This window comes from Perca fluviatilis, chromosome 12 (genome assembly GCF_010015445.1).
Source record: "Perca fluviatilis chromosome 12, GENO_Pfluv_1.0, whole genome shotgun sequence".
In the NCBI taxonomy this organism is placed as follows: domain Eukaryota; kingdom Metazoa; phylum Chordata; class Actinopteri; order Perciformes; family Percidae; genus Perca; species Perca fluviatilis.
Genome location: NC_053123.1, coordinates 17,095,252 through 17,110,081, shown reverse-complemented (window position 1 = coordinate 17,110,081; position 14,830 = coordinate 17,095,252). Strand labels below are relative to the sequence as shown.

The following is a 14,830-nucleotide window of genomic DNA, read 5'->3' as shown; positions in this document are numbered from 1 at the left end:
CCCATCACTGCTCATCAAATTATCCTACATATTGTTTTTTTAATTCATGTGTCGTTTCAGTCCCAATAAGCTGGTTCTACTTTATTTTCTCAGTATTGTGTTGATTAATTTAAGGGGGTGAAAGAATGCTAAACCGATTTTACCTTGTCATAGTTGAATAACAGTTCAGTGGGTAAATAGGACATACATAAGCCGCTTTCCGACAAGGTAGTTACAGGAACATATTATAGGAAAAGTCCACTTCTAAGCAGTTCTACTAACTACTCACCCCCAAAACCATTTTTTCAATTTGCATTCGCACTGGCCAGGAGGCCATAGGGACTATAGGAGGGGTAAGGGAATAGCCTAATGCAAGCACGGCAACGGTCTTTATAGCGTTAAAATCAGAAAACAAATACACCAAAAAAGTATGAGCTACATACTAAATCTAATGTATATAGCATATTTGTCATAATTTAAACAAGTCTCCCGAAACGGGTATCTCTCTCTCTCCCCCGCCTCTGCCGGCTGCGGTGTGTGTGTGCGCGTGTGCGTGTGTGTGTGTGCGCGTGTGCGTGTGTGTGTGTGTGTGTGTGTGAGACGGCCGGACAGCGAGGTTGTCAAGCCCGCATGGCACGCTTGTGGAGTTTAACTCGAAAAGACACCTAATCACAGGTTCCCATTAATCTTATGATGGACATGTGTTGTGATATTTAAACAAACGAACCGTCAACGGCCAAATAAAAGCCTGTTATTTACGAGAGTGGTCTGAGAGACCACCAGCTGACAGCGGGGTTTCTGAGCAGGACTGGCCGAGCGGCGAGCTTGCGGCCAGGGCAGGCGCCTGCCGACTGTCGCCTCACTTCATGGAGCTTCTCACCTCTGAAAACTTTGAAGCAAATTGTCAATTGTGCATCAATTTTCGCAAGACGGCCAATATTCGAAATGTTAACAGTTCATTTCTCGCCTAAAACGTTGTCAGAAGTGAATTTAGTGAGGAATAAGAAAACTTGTCCCGTTGTCTGTCTGTACCGAAAACTCGACCCTCGTTGATCTAGGTCCCTATGCTGAAAATGGAACAGCGAAAAGACCCTGCCCTGAAGTAGGAGCTGAAAGAGTTACAGGAAATGCAACCAGAGGGAATCCCCAAATTGGTCCAGTCGGAACAAAAAAAAAAAAAAAAAGTTCTAGGAATTTTATGTTCTAGGAACTGCAAAAATCCCTCTGGTCAGAAAGCGGCTATAGAAGCTCAAAATCACATTGACACCCCTTTACTATGAAAATCTCATATTTTGAAACTGCCGCTGAAAACAGACAAATCTCAACAAAGCTGGAAGCTTACGTAAGCATCCCAAGACCTGTACCTTTGTCACACCCATGGGTGTATTAAGACAACCAACATTTACATTGGCTACACAACTGACCTGAGATCAGGTAGTCTTCTGAATCTAGGTCACGCAGATCTCTGCTATTCCATTACAATATTCACATCTGAAACTTTTTTATGCGAGAAATCAACTATGTAGAGGTCAAATATGGGCCATTTTACGAAAATTGATGTCTAATTGCAAATTTTGTCCGACTGTGTGTCGGAGTTCAGCGGGCAGTGCTGCCTGTGTTGCTGCCTCGCCGCCTGGCCTGCCTTCCTTCACAGACCCCGGCCTGCTGTGAGCTCAATTGAGCTCCGTCACGGCGAAACTGAAACTGTAAATATACTCGAATTACGCCGAAAATGAAGCTTACTATACGTGATTTGTAGCTACACATAGCTAGGATTGAAGGGACAGTCGCAGCTAACGAAACCCTTAATGTTCACAAATATTCATTAACTTGAAATTGGACACCGTTGTTAGCTTTATAAGACCTTTAGGTAGATGTTGTATAAGTGTTGTGACGAAATTCAAACTGTAAATATACTCCAATTACCCTGAAAATTAAGCTAACTAGCCGCAATCTGTACACATTGAAGGGACAGTCGCAGCTAAGGAAACCCCTAGCTAGTGTTCACAAAAATTCATTGAAATCTGACACCATTGTTAGCTTTGTAAGAATTTGGGATAGCTGTGATATAAGTGCCGTGACAAAATTCAAACTGTAAATATAGCTACTATAGTTATGCCGAAAGTGTAGCTAGCTAGCAGCGATCTTTTCCTATTGTATTGAATGGGACATATAGCTAGCTAGCTGCTCCTCCTAACAAAACGCCTGAAATGAAAATGCCTTACGTTGAAAACGGACACTTTAGCTTTGTAAGACCTTGGGGTAGCTGTGATATAAGTGCCGGGACAAAATTAAAACTGTAAATATAGCCCCGTAGTGCAGTAATCCACAAAGGGTGACTTTGGTATGGAGCCCAGCAGGCTGCCGCTTTCTCGTCAGACTCTGTGGGGCTCCTAAAGTCCGACATGTCTTACCAAATTTGCAATTAGCAATCAATTTTCATAAAACAGCCCATATTTGAGCTTTATATAGTTGATTTCTCGCATAAAAAAGTCTCAGAAGTGAATTTGATAATGAAACATTGCAGTGTTTGGAATATGAGATTCTGTCGCTTCTCTAATGTGTGTATATGGGGGATTCGCTCAACCAATCAGCGCGTGTCTCTAATGGGTGTGTATGGGGGATTCGCTCAACTAATCAGCGCGCAGCTCATCTAAATATTCATGACCATACCATATTTGGAAGAAAAGCTCTTGTTACAAATAAGGGATGCGTAAGGGCCAATAAAATATCAACCAGGCCATTTTCAGCCCAACCAATGTTACATACCCCATTAGGAGACCATAAGGAACAGTGTGAAATACCCTATATAATCATTCTATCACCCCTTTAACACAGATGTCGTCTTTGGTTCTATATTGGTCACTTAACCATAAAAAGAAAAAAAACCTTTCATGTCCCACCATGTTGCAGGCCTGGTCTCACTTGTGCACTGAACTAAAGACTCACCTCTGGCCTCTTCACTAGTCCATACCATCACTCACTTATATCTGGCTTTACAAAGATAAGAAGCACTGGCTTTTCATATGAGATCATGTAGTATAAGTTGACAAGCAGTATACGTCACCTTATACCTGCACATTAATGCACACAGTAAAAGTGAATCATTAACCAATGTGTGGGACTTCTTGCCAAATTACAAGTTGGAAGTGGTTATTCAAGTAGACCCAAGTGTGCAACGAAGTTGTACATTACAGGGTTTTTGGAAATGTTTAAATCTCAATATTTCTGTCAAAGTATGTGTCTATGTATTAAAGTTATAATAGATGTGCATTACAGAGCACAATTACCTTGGTAAATAGGTTTATTTTTCTAAAAGTTATACGGTTGGTTTAAAACATCTCCATAAATCGACCAAGCAAGTAAAAAGTTCTTTGACATTTATAACAGGTTACATGGGATGGATCACTGACACAAAAAACTACCAATCTGGGGTGCAGTATTCCTTTAGAAAACAGCCATTAAAGCAGAGACTGTCCATGCGTGACCGAGTGGATGGAGGTATTGGTATATCATCATATTCAGATTTTGGTTACGTAGCCTGCCTCTTTTACCAGTTTGATTAGGAAGATGAAAGATGCTGCCTAGTCAAGCCATTTAATGTTCCTGTTTTGCAGCAGCAATTCCGTATTGAGTAATTGACAGCTTTCCAAGACTGATTTTACACAAACTGGGCCATTAGCATAAAAACTGTTCCAACCACAAGTAATGCATAATCCCCAATGTGCATTTTCCATGCATATCCAAACACATTTCACTCCTGAATTTTAATTCCCCAATACCAAAACAGTGAAAAAATTAACTAAAAGCTCTAACAAAGTACATAGATGGTGAAACAGATAGGTATTACTAAAATAAGATTGATCTGGGCCCGTTTTCATCTCACCACCAGCCATTTCTTTCTATGGGCCAGAGAGGTGGGGGCAAATCCTTGGGTTTCCTGGGAGAAAAAGCAATTTCACATAGATAATGCAACCACGGTGAAGCTCCATCTGGCTTTTGCTGATAAGAGTGCCTCTGTGACAAAGGAATTTTCCACTCCTCAGGCAATTTGCGCTGTTCATTGAACTTCAGAGAGCCAACAGGCATCCAGACACACTCAGGGGATCTTTCTGTTCAGGGTAGAGGGCTGAGGGAACCACAGTGTTGTTGGGTGGGCAAAAGGTCTGGATGGTTACGCTCCAGGAAGGGCAGAGTTTTTGGAATGGGAGTGGTGAGAAGTTAGAGACCCCAAGGTGAACTGAAAGCCAGTCATTTATCTGACCTGTGACCAATTTGTTGAGAAGATACAAATACTGAGAAAGGACTATAATGTTTTTTCAAGATCACGTTTCTGGCCTTTTCGCCAGAGGGTGGGGGGTGGGTGAGATGCCCAACTGGAACAGCTCAGTTGCATCATTAGACCACTAGCTCACCCCAAGATGCTCCACAAAAATGTAATGTAAAGGAATTGTGTGAAGGACCTCTTAAAAAGACCAGTGGTACTAAAATTAATTCAGAGGAGGTGGAATAAATCCATACACAGTCAGACCTAATAAGTGAAGATAGAGCAAGAGTCAAAACCATTTCACTGTGGCCTAGAGTGACAAAGCTGCTAATGCTACTTCCAGGACCAATGCAGCAATATAATGACAAGTGTGAAGTAAAAACAACCACACCTTCACAGCTCCCTGAACAAGTTTAAAAAAAAAAGCAACACAATCCATATATTTGGTGCAAGTGTTATGCAACAACTGCAGTATTGAATTTCAGTTCCATTTCAAGGCACCTTCCTGGAGTAAAATGCTAACAAAGTAAGACTAACACTATGAAAGGGCACTATTGTCTTTTTGCAATCATTGTTATTCAGGCTGAGGAACTGGCATTACAGACAAGCGAAAAAACGGGCAGACATTAATTCCACTGGTCTCAACAGTCGGTGGTGTATGCATGTGTGTAAATGTGTGAGGTGGTGCAGAAAGAGGACCTCCAAGTTCAAGGACTGCAGACACAGAGGTCAGTAGACAAAGACTTGCTAAGAGATAACCCAATATGACAAAGTCATTGCTCATAACTCGCTGATGCACACACGTACACATACACAACAACTTCTGGGGTAGTATTTTGTCAGGATCCTAGAAAAGGAACAGACCACACTCGAGTGATTACATGCCCTATTATCTCCTCAAAGAAGTTGTGAACCACATTTAGTGTAAAACTTAAATTTTACAGGAGGGTTCTATTAGCTTAGCCCCATCTAAAGTCAGTTTGACTGTCCACAGCCTCACCTTGCCACGGAGTACATGAAGAGGAAATCATTGTCAGGGGAGCCAGGGTTCTTGCCGTAGTCCATGTATTTTTTCTGGGTGGTATTCTTGATGTCTTTAATAACCAGCTCCATCTCTTTACTTAAGTTGGATTCGGTCTAAAAAATAAATAGAATTAAGTCAAAATTATTGCTTGAATGGATTTTGGGAAGCTAACCCAAGCTAAGAAAAACATTTCATATTTACATAAACAATTCAAGATCTGGCAAAAGAAAATGCATTACATTGGAAAAGGAGACTTCGAGTAAATGTCAAACAGGGTGTAATCCTGTCCATCTTTGAGTTTGGGAGCACTGGCTTCATACGTTAAGCCAGCTGTCAGAAATTTGGGGGTTACTTTTGAATGCAACATGAAATTTGACAAACAAATCAGCAATGTTGTTAGAATGAGCTTTTTCCAGCTCCGTCTCCTAGCTAAAGTTAAGCCATTCCTTAACAGGCATGATCTAGAAAAGGCGATCCATGCTTTTATTAGTTCAAGGTTGGATTACTGTAATGCTCTCTATGTTGGTTTGAATCAAACCTCCATCTCACGCCTTCAACTTGTGCAAAATGCTGCTGCTCAGTTTTTAACAAATACATCTAGACGTGCACACATTACTCCCGTTCTTTACACCCTACATTGGCTCCCTGTGCGTTTTAGAATAGATTTTAAGATTTTATTATTTGTTTTTAAGGCCCTTAATGGCCTGGCCCCGGAGTACTTATCCGAGATTTTAACCCTGCGTGAGCACAGTCGGTCCTTGCGGTCTTCTAACCAACTGGTTTTAGAAATGCCAAGGTCAAGGTACAAACGATGGGGTGATCAGGCTTTTGCGGTTGCTGCCCCGAGACTCTGGAATAAGTTACCCCCTGATATTCGCACAACTACAGATGGTGCACTTTTCAGGTCTAAACTCAAAACCTACCTGTTTAGAATGGCTTTTAATACTCAGTAGTGGTGTGACAATTTCCTCTTCCTGTTTCTATGTAACCTTTTTATGATTCTACTGTTTTCTACGTTTCATTCTTCTTACTGCAAGATATGTTGTTCTATTCTTAGTTCCTGATGTGAAGCACTTTGGATACCTGCTGGTTGTTGTAAAACGCTATACAAATACATTTTGATTGATCGATTGATAATCAAACATATCTAATAACAGTAACTGATTTTCTGTTATAAGCTATCAGCAATGTGAGACAAAGTGACTTAGTACAATGTATCTTATAGAAATGTCCTTTTCTTGTTTATTATCCCTCTCCTTAAGAAGTTTAAACTGCAGTTAGGCATAATTGATACAATGAGCTTATATCATCAAAATGTCACAACTATTTGCCTCACAAAAAGACTGCAGACAGTGTAATACAGCAACATACAGTCAAAGAAAAATGGACATTTGTAACTTTTACTAAAGTGGTTTCCAGCTCTTCCTTTCAAAAAACTTTGTAAACAGAAAGCTTACATTTGCTTGGCTCAACAGTTTTCTTGAGCACATTTAAAAAAAAAAAACCACAGGGACACATCTTCAAATTCAAAAACATCAAATACACAATGTAGATCTTTTCCACTTCATTCTGCTCCTGCAGCCTAAAGTTGCTCAAAGCCATCTGACTTCATACATCTGACTTCAACTATGGAAGAAGGATTTAACAAACTGTGGTTTTCATTTTATTCAAAGCAGCATGAAACTAACTAAAGAGAAAGGAAATGTATTGGCTGCCTGGTAATAAATTTTAGTTTGTCAAAGTGACTTAATAATTGCAGGGTATTGCCATGCTGAGATTTTGAATCAATCTGCATTTATAACTAAAAAAATAGCACATCTGAACACAAAGAAAAGAGACTTGAACGTCACCGTGGTCCAAATAAAACACTAAACCATGCTGTAAAAATGGTTATTTTACTGATCAAGAATATGGCATTTGTAATAATTATGGCAAAAGACATTAGTGTAGTCCTTTAACCTCTTAACTGTGTTTAATAAAAGGCTACAGAAGGTGTAAAGCAGAGTCATTCTTTGATCTGGAAATGTATGTCATTTGGAACAAATCAATACAGTATATAGCATTCTGCCAATCAAGAGATTGGAAATGGAAAAGATATAAAATAGATGGTAGGTTCAGTTAGGGCTGAGCGATAAATCTATTTTATCGATTAACTCGAATGTGTAGTTAATGTCGATTTGTTTAAATGAAAAATCGTTTTTCTCCTTAACATCCGCCAACGCTCCCCTCTGGGCTCCCATAGTTCCGAACGGGCTCAGCCCTCCCCCCGCGCGTTTGCCATAGAGATACACAAACAACATGGCAGTGACAGGGACTAACAGTTCTTTTCTTAACTAGTTGTTTCATTACTTACTTAACCGTAATCTCCGCTGAAATGACCAGCAGCTCGCGGTTCTCCGTCCCCGGCTGACAGTCACCTATTCTCAGATAACTGAACCACCAACTAAAGCCTGACCTGAGCAGAGCACCAGAGCCGGCGTTGAGGAACTCCATTGCGGCTCAACACATCTACTAAATGCTGCTTATATGACCGAGTTGTGACGGAGATCTGTAGCGGCTTAAACAACTAGCAATCACCGCTCTGTAGCACGGAGCTCCTCTTCAATGTTTTTTTTTACCGCTAGTTACTACGAAGGAGCTTGCTACAGGTATGCTACATTCATGAGACCATTGGATGTTAATGTACGTTACTCAGCAACAGGTGAAAATAGGGGCAAGGTTGCACGACTAAAGTCAAAATGATTTGAAGTGAATTACCTGTATGTGTGAAAATGGCTTTATCTCACGCATCTATTTTGTTGTTATATTTTCCCAAAATTGGCATGAATAATCATAATGGTATACATGCCCTGTGTGTGTGCGCGTGTATGAGTCAAAACAAAATAAAGTTAAAACTTTGTCATCTGCAGATTGATTTCAAGTAGGGGGGGAGGGAAATCGATTTAAATCTTAAATCAGATTTTTTTGTGAGAAAAAAAATCTGGGATTTTTTTCTTAGGCCATATTGCCCAGCCCTAGGTTCAGTAACAACATTGTGCCACTAGTAGTTATTGACTCTTCAAGGATGTCAGGCCCTTGATGAATTTTCCAATAGAAGAACAGTCTCTTATATAGAACAGCCCTGTTTCCATCTGCATCAAAGTTCAACGCTCCCTACAATTTGAAGTAAGCTGATAACTTTAAGTAATTATAATCACTGTCTATATTATCACGTGCCAGTAATAGGTTGACAGTGTGTTTGAAATACATGATGCTTTTAGTGATAAACTCCTGGCTGTATTGTAAAACTTACTGGGAAGAGGCCAAGTTTCTCCTGAAGATCTTCCACCTCCTTTACAAGCACAAATGTCTTCTTGTTTGTGGGTGTGTGCCAGGCACCAGCCTCTGTCTCCCGCCCAGGGCGACAGGGAAGGACACTATTGGCAAACTGTCGACACAGTGGGCACGTGAATTCACCCTTGTCAACAGAGAAACCCTGGAGGACCTGGTCATTCTGAAAAGACACATAAAAGTTAAATTTGACCTATACAATCTAAACTCAAAACTCGAAAGAGGCAACTGGCATTCGACCTTTTATAAGTAGAACGTGACAGGTAGGATTGCACAATTTCTGAATATATAGTCTTTAGTCCATACTGCATCTAAACAAGGAAAACATTAATGAACAGTGGATCTCATCAATTCATCATTTAGTCTTAGCAATTCTTAAAAAAACAAAAAAAACAATTATAGGTCAAAAGATGCAAAAGGTATTACATTTGTTATAACAAGAAGCAGATAAGTAAGAAACTTCTCACATTATATAGGTCTAATTAGGAAATGTTTGGTATATTCACTTGGCTAATGACTTAAACAATGAATCAATTGTCATTGATTGTCTGTTAAATAACTACTGTAATTAGATGACTAATAATTCCATAAGGCCAAGCTTTGTCTTACCCTCAGCGACTCCATGTATGACTTGTGGCAATCTATATGCAAAGTGTGTCCACAGGTTTGAACATAGACGCCCCCATCCCAACCTATTGACACAGACTGCAGACAAGAGCTCTGCAGAATTCACAAGAGAAAAACCACATCAATTAGAATATGCAAATATGTCTTCAGACATTCAACCTTCCAGACCTTTTGTTTATATTGTGGTGCCGATACATATATTCTTCAAAGTGAATTACCAAACTACAATAAACACCCTATTGATGAGGTATTTTAAAGCCAGCATCTTTTAACGGACAATTAGACTGCATGAGTGAATCACCTGCTTTATATTAGACTATATCCAATTCAACTAGTGTAATAATTTTTGGTTTGGAGTTGTGTTGCAAGCTAATCAATACACAACATTGGCATGAGAAGCAAATGAAAGCAACAAAGTCAAAGCAATTTTCAATGAAGCTTTTTGGTTTTACTTTTTAGTGATGACTGATTTTTGTTTTGTGGAAATGCTGCCTTCTGGTATTTGCATTTTTATTCTGCCGTTGTCACACAATGTCTTTACAGTGATTTTACGTGACAGCCTGGCCTATAATACGACTACCAGTGGTAGTCAACTACAAGCATCTTGGCGCCCGGATAGCTCACTTGGTAGAGCGGGCGCCCATATATAGAGGTTTACTCCTCGACTTAGCAGGCCCGGGTTCGACTCCGACTTGCGGCCCTTTGCTGCATGTAATCCCCCCTCTCTCTCCCTCCCCTTTCATGTATTCAGCTGTCCTGTCAAATAAAGGCCTAAAAATGTCCAAAAAAGAAAAAAAACACACACGACAATCTGACGTCCTACAGTCTCTTAAAGGGACTTCAACAGATGCAGATGCTCACATTGCTGACTTGCACACAGTATAAACTAAATGTCAATAAATTCAAACAGCTAGTTATTAGAGATGGTAGAGCTGTAATTTTAACACACAAAAATCTGCATCGCTATAGTGCTCTAAGTGTTTTTGGCCTTTTTCCTCTCCTCTGTAAAGCTGACAATATTTTCTGACACCTACATCTTTGAAGAACTGTTGCATGAGCGTGAGCCTGACATCATGAGCCACTCCACACGTGTCTGCAGCGTAGATGTGCTCTTCATCACTAGTCGGTAGCTTCTTAGCCTCTTTGCTTTTGCAGCGGTGCCCAAGCACTGAAAGCCAATCACAGATGTCAGTTATGAATTATGATGTGAGGACTATAAATCGGTCTAACTTGTTTAGTATTTATACATAAAAGTCAAGGATTGGGATTGTGGTCAGAGTTCATACAGTATTAATGCTACTAACTAATGATTAATTACAAATAATTGATTCATTTGGTGATTATTTTCTTGATTAATCATTTAGATTTCAAAAAATCCGAAAATAGTGAATATCACAATTTCAGTGAGTGATCCTTACAATGATAGGTTTCATGCACAAGTGAGCAGGAATCAACATAAAAGAATAATTAAGCCAATTAAAACAATAGTTAACCCACCTATTAAAAATATGATTTCCAATATGGGTGGATTAAAAGGTGCTATGAATAACTGTTTTGGTTTAAAATACAAGATTTACAACCAAGAAATAGAATAATCATGTGTGCTTGTTTAAAATTGTACTCCAAACTAAGACAGTAAACAAATGCAGGTGAAGGTTATTCATTTTAGCATCCGAGAATGGAAGGGGAGGATGCTGGGACATGCAGTACCTGAGGATGCTTGGAGGAGGACTACGAGGCCAGTGGGTCTGTCCTCGGTGGAGGGTCCGCTCTGGCCACAGATCACGCAGTCATAAAGAACCTCGGACTCCATCACTTCAGATGCTCCTAGGTCCATGGCTGCCTCAGTGTCAGGGGATTCTAGCACCAAAAGTAAAAATCTTAATATAAGTTTGTAAAAGCTTCCCCACAAAAACTTTCAAACTTGTAACATAAACATGGGATGCAACAGCTGAGGCAAATAATTATTAGAAACCTGGAAAAGCAATTTTGAGAGAATTCTGAGAACGTATCATTCATATTCAACGATGTGTAAGCATTACATTCAACTCTGCTTGAATGAAAAGCATCCAACTGTGAGAAACAAAAACACTTTGAGGTAATGTGGTCTGAAAGGCATTCCTTTAGGTAGATCAGAAACTGAGGTAACAAACCATGACGTAGGGAGGTCCCTGACTGCAAGCCATGTTCGTACTGAGGCGACAAATACGACACTCAGTTGCACAACACTACTCCTTTCTAATTTACACTGAAAATAACCGATTCTAAGAACAATACTTCCGACTGATCTTTTGGCGTTTTCAATAATTCCTAATAATTAGCAGTTTCCTTACTACATGGGAAGAATGGAGAAAGTAACATACTGGGGACATGCATACTCTCTGCCACCCCTGCATCTGCATGATGGCACAGCACTAGAAATTAATAATGAAATTAGTTTTAAATGTTAAGAACCGTGTTCAATTTGAGCAGTAAATATTGTGGACAAATGTCAAGCTATGTTGGAAATTGAATTATTGCATTTTTGGAAAATATGTTTTCAAGAGAGGTCACTGTGTTCCTGAGGAAATGAAAGATGCATTAGATGTCAACACCACAGCTTTAGCCCAAGGCAATCCCAGTACATAAAGTCACCAACCAACAAACCGAGAAAGGTAAGACGACAAGGACACACTAACCGTTTGTGTGCTGCTGTTTTATGCCAGGGTCTCACTAAAACAGGGTGAATGGTCACGGTGGGGCAACCGTTAATGCACTGAATGTAATTCTAAATCTGAATGTAACATACTGTGTATATAAAAAAATATCGCTCTATAATAAAAAATAAAGTTGTCCTCCGAAGAGGGGGGGGGTGGTAGGGAAATAAAAAAATAAAATAATCAGCCACACCAATGACACGGAAGTTATACAAAGCTTAAAATAAGAACAGAAGTTACTAATATCCTAAATATAATTCAAGGTCTTTAGTGACCTTTGGTTTATTATATGACAAAATGTGGTTCCAAGGCTGACTTCAAGAGCAAACAGCAAGTCCAGCTGCCTTTGACATGGTACGTCTTGAAATCCTACGAGCTTGATTACTGGCCAATTTGATTAGACCTCTTGTGCAGGACCTCTTGAGGAGAAATACCCCAATTAGGTTATACTTCCTGAAGAAAATAATACCAAATGCTATGTTGCAGGCACATTTAAAGACTTCTGCAAACAACTTACACTGCATTCACTTGCTCTAAATTGTCATCTTTACATCCCATCTAAATCTTACTTCGGTACAGGTGATGCAAAGCCAGCAGTGAGCTTGAAGTAAAGCAACTAAAGTTACTGCTCAGCAGGAAGTGTGCAGAAGAGGTCATAATAGAGTCCTGCCGGAATGGTCCGTCTGATCACAGCAGCTATAATTCATTCACTAACCATGCTGTGTCAAGGCAGGCCCTGGGAGTCCAGCCCACTATTAGTGCTTTGATCCTATGTGCCCTCAGCCAGCAGCCACCCACACTCCCACAGGAGTGCTCTCCTCTCAATTTCTCCTAACAGGCCTACAGAGACCAAAAGCAAAGACTCGGCCCACTGTCACCTTGCCCCAATGAAAAAGGTATAGGAATGATATGTTTATTTCAGCCAACAGCGCTTTTCTTCAAGGGCTACAGTAGCAAGATGTCCTTCAAACAAAAAGTGTTACTGTGTTTTGTGCTTTTATAAAGGGTCTTGTACACCTATGTCAAAACAAACCCAGTTTGGTAAGCATAAGCATTCTTTCATAGAGGTTGTTGCCACTGTACTCAGTCGAGTCAGATTTTCATTCTACATTTTAGTCAGTTTTGGAGGCCTACAGTTAATAAATGACAGTCCATAGAAATTTGTTTATTCCTCTATTATACTGATAACAAAATAAATATCTCTAATATCATATCTTTCAAGAAATTCAAACTTGAAAATGAGCACTCTGCCTCACAATTTGTGACCGTCCTAACACAATGCGTGTTTTAAAACTCACTGGATTAGAACCAAAGGAGAAGTGAAGGTGCACTTGTGAAGCACCTCCACCACACACACATTACCTTATGCATGTGTTAATGATGGGGAGTCAGCAAAAAAAATACATTCACTATTCTTGGCTTGCCTGTTCGGCTGTGCAGCATTAAAGTAGAGACAGTAGACTGAATACTGCGCTTGGATTTACAACTATGTTATAGTAAGTATGCCAAGTAAAGCTTGTGTGCCCCATTGCTGCTGTGTTCCTGCTTCCACAGAGCATACTGTTTGCAAAAAGAATTTGGGCAGTGGCTGCTGCGAACGATGAGTTAGTAATTTAAAACTCTAAGACCATAAAACTGAGGCAACAAGCTGGCAAAAAAGATGAGCTGGCCTTTTCTTACCAACATCCATGGCCGTTTCCATGAAACTCTTCTGCCTGGATGCAAATTCAGCAAGCAGCTTCTGTTGTCTCTCTCTAGCCCTCTGACGTCTGAAAGAAAGAAGAGTGATTAGCTATTTGATGAATATGCAGCAATATGCAATATTTAACTTAAGTTTAAAACCAACTGAACACAAGTTTCAGACCTTTTAAATCACTTGAACTCTACTAGCAGGATTATATTAAAGGAATGAAATTATTTCCATGAGAAAAGATATACTGAGTAAGTGAAAACTGGGATTACATACAGTGACAACAAGCACTGCTCTAGATAATAATAGGTTCCTGGCACCCACTTGCTCCATTTAAGAACATTTATCACTGCACTTCCACTAACCAAATGCATTACAGTTACGTGGGAATAAGCATTGTTTGTTGTGCAGGGCATGCTTACCCTGATCAATCACAGCATTCAGATTCAGATTCATTACATGAAGCAGAAGATACTGTTACATACAGAGCAGATGTCTGATTTTAACAAGGCTGTGTTGTGAAAGTTGGAAATTATTAATTATTGAACTATTGAAATATGGCGGGTTGAACCTGACTCTGCAGACTTACAGGGCGAGAGCTGACTGTAAATTAAGTCCCTAATAAGAGGACATAAACAAATGCTGACAGGAGCGCCACAGCTCAATAATTTTCACTGATGGCGTAAGGGGTGCCGACAACCAGCATGAGGAATGGGCAGCAGCTTCTCACTTCTCGCCGCCACTGACCACACTGATGCCTGACGGTTGCCTTGGAAACAGCACTAGTTTGAGTGAATAGGAGATCTACTACCTTTACCTTTGTCTGTGGGGTGAAGCCAACCCCAAAAGGAGGCAATTATTAAACGGTTATAGCCCATTCCATCATGCTCAGAAGAGGGAAATGGGAGACACGGACTACTGGGTGAATGTGAGGTGGAGAGTCAAAACATAGGAGTTTGATTTTTTGAAACAGCCAATGGACTCCATTTTAATGGTGGCGCAAAGGTATACTACAGTGTTAATGGCAACACATACGATAATTGTGTAGATTTTATTTCTTCCAAAATTAAAAAGCTGGTAAAAATACATTTAAATTCAGTAAATTTAGCTTAAAACAGACAAATATTAGTTGTATTACACAGATGATTTGCTTCTTGCCACTCTGTACTTCTCAGACAATATTACTCAGATTTCTTTTTCAGAGAAGCAAGCCTACA

The 14,830-nt window shown here is 39.9% G+C and overlaps 1 protein-coding gene across 2 annotated transcripts in view; it reads right to left on the bottom strand.

Annotated features, from left to right (window-relative positions):
- Positions 1 to 14,830, bottom strand: part of ubr3 (ubiquitin protein ligase E3 component n-recognin 3) — a 46,879-nt gene that overhangs the window by 16,825 nt on the left and 15,224 nt on the right. For both annotated transcript variants that reach the window (XM_039817841.1, XM_039817842.1), the window contains 6 exons: positions 13,604 to 13,692; positions 10,938 to 11,087; positions 10,262 to 10,395; positions 9,210 to 9,320; positions 8,563 to 8,763; positions 5,247 to 5,383 (listed from right to left, as the gene is read on the bottom strand). In XM_039817841.1, coding sequence (XP_039673775.1) covers positions 5,247 to 5,383; positions 8,563 to 8,763; positions 9,210 to 9,320; positions 10,262 to 10,395; positions 10,938 to 11,087; positions 13,604 to 13,692 — 822 coding nt within the window. The remainder of the gene's footprint in view (positions 1 to 5,246; positions 5,384 to 8,562; positions 8,764 to 9,209; positions 9,321 to 10,261; positions 10,396 to 10,937; positions 11,088 to 13,603; positions 13,693 to 14,830) is intronic.